The sequence below is a fragment of the Schistocerca gregaria genome, chromosome 6, assembly GCF_023897955.1.
Source record: "Schistocerca gregaria isolate iqSchGreg1 chromosome 6, iqSchGreg1.2, whole genome shotgun sequence".
NCBI classification, from domain to species: Eukaryota; Metazoa; Arthropoda; class Insecta; order Orthoptera; family Acrididae; genus Schistocerca; species Schistocerca gregaria.
This window is the reverse complement of record NC_064925.1, coordinates 483,084,159-483,099,423: the sequence shown is the minus strand read 5'-3', so window position 1 is coordinate 483,099,423 and position 15,265 is coordinate 483,084,159. Positions and strand designations below refer to the sequence as shown.

At 41.2% G+C, this 15,265-nt stretch overlaps 1 protein-coding gene across 1 annotated transcript in view; it reads left to right on the top strand.

The window, feature by feature from the left end:
- The window catches only part of LOC126278696 (ornithine decarboxylase 1-like), a 32,304-nt gene extending 25,462 nt beyond the window's left edge, over window positions 1–6,842 (top strand). Inside the window, exons 2-10 of the mRNA XM_049978962.1 lie at window positions 2,507–2,697; window positions 2,910–3,094; window positions 3,235–3,331; window positions 3,543–3,619; window positions 3,756–3,928; window positions 4,029–4,326; window positions 4,939–5,190; window positions 5,305–5,513; window positions 5,635–6,842. Of these exons, the coding sequence (XP_049834919.1) occupies window positions 3,005–3,094; window positions 3,235–3,331; window positions 3,543–3,619; window positions 3,756–3,928; window positions 4,029–4,326; window positions 4,939–5,190; window positions 5,305–5,513; window positions 5,635–5,869 (1,431 nt within the window). The 5' untranslated portion in view covers window positions 2,507–2,697; window positions 2,910–3,004 and the 3' untranslated portion in view covers window positions 5,870–6,842. The remainder of the gene's footprint in view (window positions 1–2,506; window positions 2,698–2,909; window positions 3,095–3,234; window positions 3,332–3,542; window positions 3,620–3,755; window positions 3,929–4,028; window positions 4,327–4,938; window positions 5,191–5,304; window positions 5,514–5,634) is intronic.
- Window positions 6,843–15,265: the final 8,423 nt, after the last annotated feature.

The following is a 15,265-nucleotide window of genomic DNA, read 5'->3' as shown; positions in this document are numbered from 1 at the left end:
GTACAAGTAGCATCCGCATGTTGTTGAATGTACATGGTAGTGGTGGGGGGCTTACTCTTGCACAACAAGCTGAGAAAAGTAACAAGTTTCCGCACTGTTCAAATTTATTACTTCATCTCTTAACCATAACCAGGAAGTGATGAGGACGAAAGGCCCTTACTAGTTTCGTCATGAATAAAGAATTAGTTTATAGATCTAACAACAAATGGCTCTAGGTACATACTTGGTACCAGGTAACACCCATTACCTATTCTTGCTTTCTTGAAACTGGTACTTTATTATTACTAGTACGTGCGTCTGTTTTGTGGGCCCTTTGTGATTGTTGTAGGACAGCTCGCTTTCTCCTGCCGCTCGGTGGGTACACGCCAGCTTTGTCCACAAACAATGAATTATATTCTGAGGCACTAACCTATCAGGCATCTCTTTGACCCAGACAAATGAAAAGTAGTATGTTCGCTAAACAGACTCCTGCAGACCCTTCTATGTGAAGCCTTCAACCTTCCCATAGTTCTGTATTTAGATATTAGAAATTTGTATACATGTGAGAAAAGTTCAAAAGAGTAAAAAAAAACGAATATTCATCATCGTGATACCAGGCAAAAATGAAACTTTTCAGAACCAAAGAGTAAGAACATTAATTTTATCCCTACAAATTATGCTACACAAGTTTACAAAATTATTCCAAGTTGAGATAAAAGCTGGTTTTTCATTGTCGCTGTTTAACATGCGCATAAGGTCTTGAGTCACTGCTTCACAGAATTTGTAAATTATGTGTAAAGTACCAGACTTTCAAACAGAGTACCAATTCTGATACTGTAAACCTACCGCAACATGCAGGTAAGTCCAAAATTCATTTAAAGGTACTTTAATTATTGCACCAGGATTGACGAATCTTGATAGTTTTACATACAGTACGTACCCATACATTCCGTTTGTGTGCAATGAGTGCGTGAACGCATTCACGAAATAATGTACACGACAGTCTGTAAGGTTTATAGAAGAATAAAAAGAGTGCGAAGATTCGATTACAATAGGACATAATTCAAACTGTCATTTTCGGTCTCGATTTGTTCCAGAAATGCTGTAGACGCATGCATGTTTGAATTGACATTGTGGATACCCATTTATCTTGAAAATATTCGCTACTGTTGCAAGGAAGAATAAAATCGTTTACTGGACTTGACACTTGAACACAGAACTGTCTGTTGTACTGCGGAAACCACAGAAATCACAACAATACTATGACCAACGTCTGCACAGCGTGTGATTGTGGTCCCCAAGCAGCGTAACAACGCAGATATACTGTCAATTGTTGCGAGAAAACAGTCATGTCACGCAGCTATTCACATACTCATTTACATACCATCCGCGAGTTTGCTGTCTCAATGGTTCACATGAAGTTTCAGCTTCCTAACGACAGTAAAAAAGCATATTACAGGTGCAATAATTCAAGACTCTCCTTCTGAACACACAGATTTCACATTTCGATGCAATTACCCGTAATTAAAAATTCTTCCTCTTTCGGAGATTGTAGCACGGCTGGAATGACCTCGGAATCGAGGTGTCACTGCGCCCTTCAGTAGTTATGCAACGGTAACGTGATCAGACAACATTTATCACCCACCTATCGGCTACTTAACGCTCTTGATTGGAGAGATAGGAATCCCGTCCATTAATTATCACGTAGAGGGAAGGTGACACCGGGTAAAAATAGTGACAGTATCATACAGAAGAGTGACCACCAATGGAGAGGGGGAAAAACGTCACACGGGTCCATTCTTGGCCCGTAATGCCACGCTCCTGATAAGATTTGTTCCCCACGGCCCCTGGCACGTTCTCCAGAGTATATAAGGCCACCTTTGGTCTTCCGAGATCATCAGTGTCCACATACGGACATCAAAAGCGGAAAGTCGTGGAAGCGAATTTACTTTCGCCCAGCTAAAAGACACCTTGCGCCGAGAGTCCAAGAGAACTCCGTGAAGGACACAGTGTGGTTTGGCGACCACGCTTTGAGCACTAGTGACCAGAATTTCGTAATCCACACCAGTTGGGTGGTGTATGGGACATACAGTGAACGGCCTTAGTGAATGTGCTCAAGAGCTTTGAGTGTGCAACCTAGGCTGCACATTAATGAGGTAAGTGACCTTAAACTTACAGCTACTCTAAAGACACTGGCGAAAGCTTACATCCTGATGAACAATGTGCCAACTAACAAGGCATCCGTTTATCAAGAGGTACTGCATTTTTCGATGGCACCACTGAAGGAGATATTAGATAGCAATACATACATTTAATCGCCATATACCGGTACACATTTTATATCAACAACAATCCTTTCAAGCTCTCTATCTTGTTTGCTTTGGGTTAATACACTAACATTTGAGATTCTTCTAAGTGTTTAGAATTTCCAGTAGCAATGATATTAACATACGTATGGTAACATTACTATGGTACTGGTAGTGTGTTGTGATGCAGAAGACACACCGATTTAATGGGTCTTTCACAGGGTGCTGTAACCTGTGCTCAACTGCGTCAGGGCCCAGCTGCAGGTTTCTTCTTATACAAATCCAGCTGCCGACTGTACCTAAACGGTGAACCGCCTTGGGTACCACTCTTCTGACAGGCCAACAAGAATCTCTCATCTAATTTATTCTGCCTTCAAGTACAAATTGACTGAATCTAACTGAGGGTTGCTTCGTAAGTATTTTACCTCACTGCTGAATGCTGTTACACATCCTTTTTACTTTGTGTGGTGTAGTAACGCTGAACACACTCCTTGTGACATTACATTCATTTTTGGTCGATGGAATACAAATACTTTATTTATTTTGGATAAGTCAATGAGACGTGTCTTTCCAAATTAATTATTTCAATACATGGCAGTCTATAGATTTTCTATCTCTTTACAGTTCGCTTATTCTAACCAGCTTTTCTTAAACTCAAATACTGATTCATCATACATACTCCCAAGTATCACCTACCACTGATTCAAACAACGTCCATCATGCAGCTGGGTAAACTTGATGAACGTATTCATGTCATGGATGCCAGTTCAAACGCCTGGAGCGTCATAAAGGACATTGCGCAGTCAGGAGTAAGTACAGATGGCTTTTAACTGTCATAAATAGCTCGTGATTCAATGAACTTTGATACTCCCGTTTCAATAGACATGTCATGACTTGGTAGCTCTTTATGTCAATCCCCTTCTCACACATGGAATAACTTTTGTCTTAGGTCCAAGAGGAAGCATTCTACGTCTGTGACATTGGTGACATAATAAGCAAACACAAGGAATGGAAAATTAAAATGCCAAGAGTCCAGCCATACTATGGTATGTTTCCATTTCTCAGCAACAGTAGCAGTAGGATTGTGTATTCTCTAAGTTATGACTGAAATCTATTCTGTGAAGAATGCAATTTTCGAAGTATGACAGATATCACCTACATCAACTACAGCTTTCCTATGAAAAAGCTTTTTCCTGTCATTAGCCAGTATAGAATCATTATGGATAACACAGTTACTTACTCCCATAATATTTGCAGCGGTGAAATGCAACGATAGCCTCACAGTGATTGAGGTACTGGCTGCACTTGGAACTTGCTTTGATTGTGCTTCAAAGGTGGGTGTACATTCCTATCATTCCTGTTAAAAAAAAACAGGAACTATTTTGTATTATTGAGTGTATAGAGGTTACAGTACAATATCTGACAAACATACCAAACAGTTTTCAATAAATTCGTAGTACTTTTTTACAGGCTGAAATTGATAGAGTTCTTTCTGTTGGTGTCGACCCAAGCCATATTATTTTTGCAAATCCTGCAAAACCTGCATCGCACATTCGCCATGCAGCAGCTGTAGGTGTTGATCTGATGACTTTTGACAGTGACTGTGAGCTCCATAAAATCAAGAACCTGTTTCCTACTGCCAAGTGAGTAAATGGAAATCAGAATATACTTTCCGTATTTATTGTCAGATTTGTTCCTTTTATAACATATTCGGTAACATTTTCCTTGTCTGCTATGTTTTAGGCTGGTGCTACGAATCCGGTATGATGCTGCCGTTGCACAGTGTCAGCTCGGGAATAAGTCTGGATGTGACCCAGACTCAGATGCACCACGCCTTATGAAGCTGGCTCAGTCATTGGACCTAGACATTGTGGGCATCAGTTTTCACGTCGGGTCTGGCTGTGACGATCCACCAGTGTTCTACAAAGCCATTTCTGCCGCTCGAAGACTTTTTGATCTGGGGTCTGCTCTTGGGTTCTCCATGAGTTTGCTTGATCTTGGTGGTGGTTATCCTGGCAACAAGGGTGCCCATTTAGACAAGGTAACGTCAGGAATACTTAGCTCTCTTTTTACTAGGCAGCACAAACTAGCATTTCTGACTCCACACTGGAAATTTTAACTTTATTCACTTTTTTGAGGAATTCAACTGTCTTTCAACTCTTTTCATCCTTCAGAATTGATGACCTAATGGCAATAAGTACCCAGTTATTACTTTAATGTAGTAATATTATATATATATTATGTTTACTATGACCATTACTTCATCTTTGTTTAGTTTCCTTAGTTTTTACAGCCAATTACAACTTCCTTTGGACTCATTTATTTTCACACATTCGTATATATTTCTGGGTAGCTAGAATGCTTGATCCATTTTCAAGTAGCTTGTTACGTTGAGAGATAGTTAAGTCTATCACGTTATTGAAGGTATACGATTTTTGATAACGGGTTTTCATGGGGAAGTCTGGCACTACTGTCGTTATTTTGGTAACTTCAGTCAAAATAATGAAATCTTATCACATTGTTAGCATCTTATATTGCTTCCTGCCCACTTGCTGCATAATTCATTTCTCTCTTTTCTACCAAATGAACTGGTGATTGTTTAGTGAGAAGGAATACTATATGCTGTATCTCAAGGTTATTTCCATATTTTCAGATTGCAGAGGTGGTGGACAGCGCTCTCGGAGAGTTCTTTCCTGGACCAGATGTTCACGTAATTGCAGAACCAGGACGATATTATGTTGCCTCAGCTTATACTCTTGCTACAAATGTTCACTCCAAGAGAGAACTTATCAACCCAAAGGATGGATCCATCACATCAGTCATGTACTATGTAAATGATGGAGTGTACGGCAGTTTTAATTGTATTCTCTATGATCACATGAAAGTGACACCAATGCCTCTCAAAGTAAGTCAGACAATGTTTGTGTATTTTTTTTCTTGTATGCCATATAAAATTGGCACAGTTAAGAAATGAAAGTAAAAGTGTTCAGTGCTCTAACACGCGATGTTTCTTTTATAGGCAGCTGGACCTGAAACACGGCCATCTTCTGTCTGGGGTCCAACTTGTGATGGCCTGGACCAAATAGTTGAGTCTACTTTCCTGCCAGAGTTGGATATAGGAGACTGGTTGATTTTTGAGAATATGGGTGCTTACACACTGCCTGTGGCGTCTCCATTCAACGGCTTCCCTGTTCCCAAAGTGCATACTGTGATTGACGTCCAAGGCTGGTAAGTAAGGTTTTGCTTTTCGAGAAACTGACGGTCGTTGCAAAGATTCAAAATATCTAAATACGTTGCAAGATTCATTTGTTATTGTAACCTTACTTATTGTTTCTGTAAATCCATACAGGCTGCTGCTCAAAGACCGACTACCCATGACGGAGAACCATTTTGTTATTGGAAACACACCAGAAAATCTACACCTGGGGCTATCCATAGATGGTCAAGGCAACATTGATGAATGGGATGAAGTTCACATGCCTGTTTCGTCTTCTGATGATGAGATTGTGGATGGACACATGTCACATTCAACTGTGGGCTCAAGCATCATATATCCTTTCCTTCAGATGGGACAAGTTAATTAGAACCGAATGGAAGTATGTCTGCGCCTCAGTGACAGCACATGATGATGCCTTGGCTTATTGTACTTCTTCCTTATCGAAAACAACTTATCAGTTTTCTCCTGTAATTGTCGATTTCTTCTGTGTCAGCGTCTCGTTGCGTATAAGACAATATATCAAGTAACAAACTGTCAGTCATGGCAGGGATACAACACAACACCTATGTAAGTTAGGTTTTGTTAAGTTAGGTGTGACAGAAAAGGCAGATATTGATTAAAATTCTTTAATTTACTGCAGCTCAGTGCCTGAAATTTGGTTAAGGGACTAAAACATGAATCTCAGAATAATTTAAACTATCAAGGTTTCTCCAAAGCCATTTCGGGCACTCACCTGTCTGTAGATATCTCACTGCAAAAGCATAAATTGTATTTATTTAAGCCCAATTAGATAATTCTGTTGTACGCTCAACACATGAATAGCATCTGCGCTACTGGAAGCAGAACAAATAAACAAAGATCTGTTACTGAGGTATATGGTACGATTTATGTCAAATACTATTTTGTTATGTATAATACATAAAAGTTTCAGTTTAATGAAACTATTCACATGAAAACTTGGGTGCAGTTGAATGAAACAACTCCATGTAAAGATTTTCCTTTAACAAGTTTTCTTAGAGACAGTTTTTCTTAGATAGTTGTGTGAGAAAATATCGCCATAATAGCATTGTCAAATGGTGGAAACTTTGTTATAGAACTAGTTCAATTCTTTGTAAAATGTTATACTTCTAACAAACCAATAATGTTTCTTAACTACCAAATGCACTAGGAAATTCATTTGTCTCGACTGATATTTGGGTGAGATAACATGAGAAATGGAACCAGTTGATTTCATTTGGAAGGTGTTGCTGTGGTTGAATAAGTGAAGAGACAGCATCTTCGCTTAATTTTGTAATTTTTTATGTACCGTATTTTATAATAAATCTTATTATTTAAACAAATATTTCTTATGTTTTGCATTTACTCCATTATAACCTAATGAGTACCGTATGGAGGTAGACCAAAACCATTAACAAGTGGCGTTATAAATTCTTCTGAGAAAATTGATAAATGTATGGAAGTAAAGCAAAGTTATTACTTGAAGAAATTTCTAGTCATAAAAAAGGCAGTATTCCATAGCATATTCCTGAGAACAATGATAGCAAGTAGCTAACAAAGTGCTTCTGTATTAACGTTAAAAACTTCAAGAGAAACCTTAAAATCTGAAGAATTTTTGTAGTGAGTAATGATAGTGACAACACAATGCCAAACAAAGAATCAAAGTAATGGAACTGCTGAAAGTTAGGAAAATTGTAATATGTAATTTATTGCCTTTAACAGGAATAATGCAGCCAGTATATTGAAATAGTGCGACAGCCATTAACCGGGTTGGTCGCCCGGGCCAACGTATATGAATTAGCCAAGGCATGGTCACGAACCTAAGCCCTGTGCGGCTCCGGAGACTCGGAAGTGAAGTCAAAATGACGTATTCACCAGCTCGTTTCGAGTAAATTGAGCGTGACACTAAGACTACCTTGTACCGTGGGTGATTGGTCCCTCGAGAATCGCAGAAACAGCAGCTAAAGGCTTCACTCGTAGCAATTTCCTCCATTTGGGGGCGTAAGAAAGACGATAAATTTCGTTACAGATGCTTGCACCAGGCAGAAACGGAGTAATTAAGTTAACTTTTACTAAAAATGAAAAGCACAATGACTACCGTGGAACAAAACAAGAGTGGATATGTATTTATTACTCTGATTAAAATTAAAAATGTACGGTAGACCTGACCATACTCTTTGGGTATGTTCGCTCTGTCTGCAATTACAACGCTGATATACACTGAAGAGCAACAGAAAGTGGTACATCTGACTAATATCGTGTAGGGCCCCCGCGAGCACACAGAAGTACCGCAAGACGACGTGCCACGGACTCGACTAATATCTGAAGTAGTGCTGGAGGGAACTGACACCATGAAACCTGAAGGGGTGTCCACAAATCGGCTAGAGCACGACGGGGTGGACATCTCTTCTGAACAGCATACTGCAAGGCAGCCCATAAATGCTCAATAATGTTCATATCTTGGGAGTTTGGTGGCCAGAGGAAGTGTCTAAAATCAGAAGAGTTTTCCTGAAGCCACTCTGTAGCAATTCTGGACGTGTGGGGTGTCGCATTGTCCTGCTGGAATTACTCAGGTGTGTCGGAATGCACAATGGACATGAATGGAAGCAGGTGATCAGAGAGGATGCTTACGTATGTGTCACCTGTCAGAATCGTATCTAGATTATCAGGAGTTCCATATCACTTCAACTGCAGACTCCCCATACCACTACAGAGTCCCTACCAACTTGAACAGCCCCCTGGTGACATGCAGGGTTCATGGATTCATGAGGTTGTCTCCATTCCCGTACATTTCCATCTGCTCGATACAATTTTACCAGGCAACATGTTTTCAGTCAACAGTGCAATGTCGGTGTTGACGGGCCCAGGCGATGCGTAAATTCTTGTGTCGTTCAGTCCTCAAGGGTACACGAGTGGGCCTTCGGCTCTGGAAGCCCATATCGATGATGTTTCGTTGAATGGTTCTCACGCTGACACTTGATGATGGCCCAGCACTGAAATCTGGAGCAATTTGCGAAAGGGTTGCACTTCTGTCAAGCTGAACGATTCTCTTTAGTCGTTGTTGGACCCGTTGTTGCAGGATCTTTTTCCGGCCGTAGCGATGTCAGAGATATGATGTCTTACTGGATGCCTGATATTCAGGGTACACTCGTGAAATGGTAGTTCTCGAAAATCCCCACTTGATCGCTACCTCGGCAATGCTGTGTCCCATGGCTCTTGCGGCGACTGTAACACCACTTTCAAACTCACTTAAATTTTGATAATCTATCATTGTAGCAGCAGTAACCGATCTAACAACTGCGCCAGACACTTGTGTCTTACCAAGGCATTGCCGACAGCAGCGCCGTATTCTGCCTGTTTACACATCTCTGTATTTGAATACGCACACCTTTACCTGTTTCTTGCCGCTTCGGTGTATGACTGTTATGTTAGAGGATTTTGGTTATAAATAAAAGTGGTTTCCTAGGACGACGATATTATCCTCTAACAAACTATATAGCAGGTTTTGTCAAGTAATCTATGTGACAGGCCGTATGACTATTTTACATTTCATTAATCATATTTTATTGGCATTACCTTCCTGATATATAAGTTACTTTAAGAAAAATCCTTGAATTGCTGTACATAACTATGTCATTGCAGACATAAGAAACTAACTCATTTACAGCAGCTACTGACATTCAAAACAGTCACTAATGTAAATGTTTCTGAATGCTAATAACTACTGAAGTGTTAATAATAGTCTTTCTTCAGGTTACGTTGGTCGTCAGTAGGCTAATTAGTGTTGTGCTTTTAAGTTTCCTCCTCAGTTGTAATAAGCCAGCAAAATTTGTCAACCTGCGTATGTATTGTGCTAATCTCTAAATTATTTTCAGTGTTCAGCGCACTACGTCCACACAGTTCACGCCTACGTACATTTATCGACATTTCAGTGCAACAAACCGCACTAAAAACTGACGAGCTGTGGAGAGATCTTTAATACAGTGTATCACTAAAGCTGAGTATTTTCGTAACACGCAAATGTAAATACGGAAACCATCAAATATGGCATGTTGGCATCGCAGGAGGACGAATACTATGTGCTGTTGATCCCAGCATCTGTCACAAGAGGTGAAGATGAAACAGAATATTAGCGCAGCGACTTTTTTAAGATACTTATTTAGTATTTAGTGTTTATGTAGTAACACTACATAACAGAAAACAAACTAATATTAATAATAATTGTGTACGTTACAACACATTCATATTTTCAGCCTTCAGTACAGAAACGACGATTGAGTTATTTGTTAGATGACAATTTTGTTGAACTCTCATTACGTTTCTTTTTTTGCATAAGCTTTTATGTCGAAGTATTATCACAAGCTTTACATATTGGAATCTTGCGAAAATTCGCGTACTAATTCTGTATTTGGGACGACTACTTACTTTCTCGTGTTCATCTCATAAGTATGCCAGATATTGTAAGTCGTTCGTTAATTTAAGTCCAAAAACTATACTAATTGTGTGCACTATGATGTACGCTGTAGCGTGTCGCTTTGCTTTGGAAAACGCTTTCCATTCGGGTATCATGGCGTTAGAAACGTTTGTAATCCTTACGTCTGTTCTATTGATCAATCAATCATGTCCCTTGCTGTGTGCCACATCGCGACAAATTTTGAGCACTCATAAGGATCTTGGATTGTGTCCCCCGAATTACAATTTCCACGCGCTGCTGATGGTTTTAACTGAATGGAATGAAGCTTGGAGTTGGTATTCATTGTCCGGTTTTTCACTTTGTACCTTATCGATCTGGCGTCTTCTGGTACTATTTTCAGCGATAAATTTTCCCACACTATTTTCCATCTCTGGAGTCCCCATTTATTAGGAACTGGTATTCCTGTCGGAGCTACGGCCATGTTACTAACTTTTCTTTTTTTAAAAAACCATCTGACGGTACATAGTTTTCATTGATATAATGATTTCGCATAAAGTTTAACGAGTGTGGGATATTGGCAATAGTAACAAGAGCTATCTCTGACATCGGGCGATATTTGTGAAACAGTACAGCAGTTGGAGAGTATGGTCCGTTTTCTATTACACCCTTCGGTCTGATGACGAGCAGTGACGCGCATTTTGAGTGCAAGTCCGTTAGTCCCAATCCACACTCATTTAAGCTGAAGGTGCAGGTCGGCAGAGAAACCTTAAAGATTTCACCCCTCCATATAAACCAGTATATCGCATGCTGTAAGCCCTTCATATTTTTTTGGGTATCGGGAAGACTTGAGCTAAGTACCACACGTTTACGATTTGTGTGTTGCTTAGCTTGACTTTTTCTGTCGTAGCCAAATTTTTACCTGCATGCATTTTTACAGCTCTAACTTTTTGCAGTGTCGTGTGCCGACTGAGGGCATTCTTTCTGGGTTATTTGTCGTAATGATGCCTAACATTTGGTGTTGATCATTGGCAGTAAACCAATTCCGCTGTATACTTCACTTCTGATACGCAGTTGGTTACATCATAGGAGGATTTTAAGCTATTGCACATAACCCCATAGATGACAGACAGCTTTGTTTAGCTGATCTGTTGAAGGGAATTTTTAAGTTTCTGCCATTAATAATGACTTGTGACACAGCATTGCCCAAAATATCCTGAACTGCATACGTGAACATAGTCACCAAACCTATTTCAATCACGACTTTCTTCAGATATTTATGACTAAACCTATCGAAATCAACTGAAGGTCTATTAATACACTACTGGCCATTAAAATCACTACACCAAGAAGAAATGCAGATGATAAACGCGTAATCGTGGGACAAATATATTATTCTAAAACTGACATATGATTACATTTTCACGCAATTTGGGTGCATAGATACTGAGGAATCAGTACCCAGAACAACCACCTCGGGCCGTAATAACGGCCTTAATACGCCTGGGCATTGAGTCAAACAGAGCTTGGACGGCGTGTACAGTTACAGCTGCCCACGCAGCTTCAACACGATACCACAGTTCATCAATAGTAGTGACTGGCGTACTGTGACGAGCCAGTTGCTCGGCCACCATTGACCAGAAATTTTCAATTGGTGAGAGATCTGGAGAATGTTCTGGTCAGGGTAGCAATCGAACATTTCCTGTATCCAGAAAGGCCAGTACAGGACCTGCAACATGCGGTCGTTCATTATCCTGCTGAAATGTAGGGTTTCGCAGGGATCGAATGGAGGGTAGAGCCACGGGTCGTAACACAACTGAAATGCAACGTCCACTGCTCAAAGTGCCGTCAATGCGAACAAGAGGTGACCGAGACGTGTAACCAATGGCACCCCATACCGTCACGCCAGGTGATACGCCAGTATGGCGATGGCGAATACACGCTTCCAATGTGCGTTCACCACGATGTCGCCAAACACGGGTGCGACCATCATGATGCTGTAAACAGAACCTGGATTCACTCGAAAAATTGACGTTTTGCCATTCGTGCACCCAGGTTCGACACTGTGTACACCATCGCAGGCGCTCCTGTCTGTGATGCAGCGTCAAGGGTAACCGCAGCCATGGTCTCCGAGCTGATAGTCCATGCTGCTGCAAACGTCGGCGAACTGTTAGTGCAAGATGGTTGTTGTCTTGCAAACCTCCCCATCTGTTGACTCAGGGATCGAGACGTGGCTGCCCGATCCGTTACAGCCATGCAGATAAGATGCCTGTAATCTCGACTGCTAGTGATACGAGGCCGTGGGAATCCAGCACGGCGTTCCGTATTACCCTCCTGAACCCACTGATTCCATATTCTGCTGACAGTCATTGGATCTCGACAAACGCGAGCAGCAATGTCGAGACACGTTAAACTGCAATCGCGATAGGCTACAGTCCGACCTGTATCAAAGTCGGAAACGTGATGGTATGTATTTCTCCTCCTTACACGAGGGATCACAACAACGTTTCACCAGGCAACGCCGGTCAACTGCTGTTTGTGTATGAGAAATTGGTTGGAAACTTCCCTCATGTCAGCACGTTGTAGGTGTCTCCACCGGCGCCAACCTTGTGTGAATGCTCTGAGAAGCTAATCATTTGCATATCACAGCATCTTCTTCCTGTCTGTTAAATTTCGCGTCTATAGCACGTCATCTTTGTGGTGTAGCAATTTCAATGGCCAGTATTGTAAAATCGCTGCTTTCTTTGATATGTCGGATTCTGTGTACGAAATAGGTCTCTATACGTTAGTAAGACGTCATGTAAGTTTCTTTCCGGAACGGTAGACGTTGGATACTAATTGATAACTTTTTTTTCATTTTTGGCTTTAAACTCCGTGTGAAGCTGGACACGAACCTACTTTCTTAGGCACCTTTAAGTCGACGTCCATATCCACTCACCCACGGTAAGCACATGACACAAGCAGCATTATTACTGATCTCAGGATGTCCTGAAGACTTTTACTGCTAATGCATCGTTAATTTTCATTTGATTACGAGAGTGATGTGCTGTCCCCTTGGAACGGCATACTGCTTGTTACAAATCAAAAAAAGCAATACCCGACGAACTCAATATGGCGAATGTCGCATCGAGTTTCACGTCGATTTGACGTCACATCCCACAGTAACACTCGTTAACCTGAGCTGAACTGTCCGCCATGTTTTCCCCAAAGTATAGACTTTTCCTAACTGTTTACAAATGATGGTTCAAATGGGTCTGAGCACTATGGGACTTAACATCTATGGTTATCAGTCCTCTAGAACTTAGAACTACTTAAACCTAAGTAACCTAAGGACAACACACAACACCCAGCCATCACGAGGCAGAGAAAATCCCTGACCCCGCCGGGAATCGAACCCGGGAACTCCGGCGCGGGAAGCGAGAACGCGACCGCACGACCACGAGATGCGGGCGTTTACAAATGAGTCATGATGCGAGTGGAGATTTCTAATTAAATGTATTGAAGAATTCGTCGTAAATATGGGTGGCTGGTGAGCTGTAAACTGTACTAACTATTGCAAAAATGGTTTTCGCATGTTTGATTTCCAAGTGACCGGGCGGCCGTATTGGCCGTGCGGTTCTAGGCGCTACAGTCTGGAGCCGAGCGACCGCTACGGTCGCAGGTTCAAATCCTGCCTCTGGCATGGATGTGTGTGATGTCCTTGGGTTTGTTAGGTTTAATTAGTTCTAAGTTCTAGGCGACTGGTGACCTCAGAAGTTAAGTCACATAGTGCTCAGAGCTATTTGAACCAAGTCACCGGGAATGAAGAGAAAGATGGATCATAGACTGCCGGAGAAATCAGGAGCGACCCGACTCTCAGTTGCGTATTGTAAATATATTTAATGAAAGTAGATACAAACATGAAACCAGTTGTACGCAACTGCATTTCGTGCCAGTCAAAAACTGTACTGAAGCAGTTCTTCGTCTCTAAATTTTTCGATTTCTGAGATATTTTCGCAGCTGGAAATGAGGAGAAGAATATTTTTGATGTATTTATACGTCTTATCATAAACATACATATCCAATTTCTAGTACAGGCCCGGTGGAACAAGTGGTAATTCGGCTATTTTTATACCGGACTGGTCATAGTGAGAGGGCTTTCACAAGCAACGTAACCTTCAAAGAACAAAATTTTACAACTCAACAAGCAACAAACCTATCATGAAGTACATAAAATGCATACTGGTTACATGATAGATGAAACTATTAATAAAATTTCGTTTCACTGTACAATGGAAATGGAAATGCTGTGTGGCTAGGGCCTCCCGACGGGTAGACCGTTTGCGTGGTGCAAGTCTTTCGAGTTGATGCCACTTCAATGGCTTGCGTGTCGATGGGGATGAAAGGATGATGATAAGGACACACAACACCCAGTCCCTGAGCGGAGAAAAATCTCCGATCCAGCTGGGAATCGAACCCGGCGTGTTAGGTATGACATTCCGTCGCGCTGACCACTCAGTGGGGGACCACTGTACAATGAAAATACGGCATTTCTTAAATACGTCCTTTTCAATGAAAAATAGAAGTGGTTGTATAAAGGCAAATGTAATAAATAGCTACAGGTTGTTACTGCCTAACTACCATATAGGAAGTGACTGGTACCGAGTTCTTAACTCATTACAACTCATATTTACAAACTATCACGCAAGTTGCGAGCCTACTTTCTTATACTTGTCTAATATTACATTTTAATTTTTGTGTTGTATGAAAATGGCGTTCTAAATATCTCTATGACCCTTATTACCGAGAAATACGGAAGCGTCCGATCCCGCCCGTCTGCTTTGACCCATAACGTCACAAATATAGCGGAAACGACCATAAACCACGATTGCAATTTGGCGCATATAAAGTCGTTACGTACACATTATGAGGACGAAAATACATCGAAAAACACACACACACACGTTCCACAAAAAGCCTAATGACACTAACGAGACAAGCGCGGGAAATAGGGGTTTTTAGGGTGGGGACACCCACCCCCATACAAAACCACACAAAACGACGAAAAAAACCGGCATCACAAAACTCCCCAAATACCACTAACACAACATCATCTGGAATCGGACACTTCCCTTGACCTATATAGCTCAACAGCAGCTCCCGATCCGATAAATTGGGATCGAACACTTCCCTTGACCTATAAAGCTCAACAGCAGCTCCTCATAAATTGGGATCGAACACTTCCCTTGACCTATGTAGCTCAACAGCAGTTCCCGATCCCATAAATTAGGACCTAACACTTCCCTTGACCTATACAGCTCAAAAACATTTCCCGATACCAATACCAACAGCCACACATTGGGATCGAGCACTTCC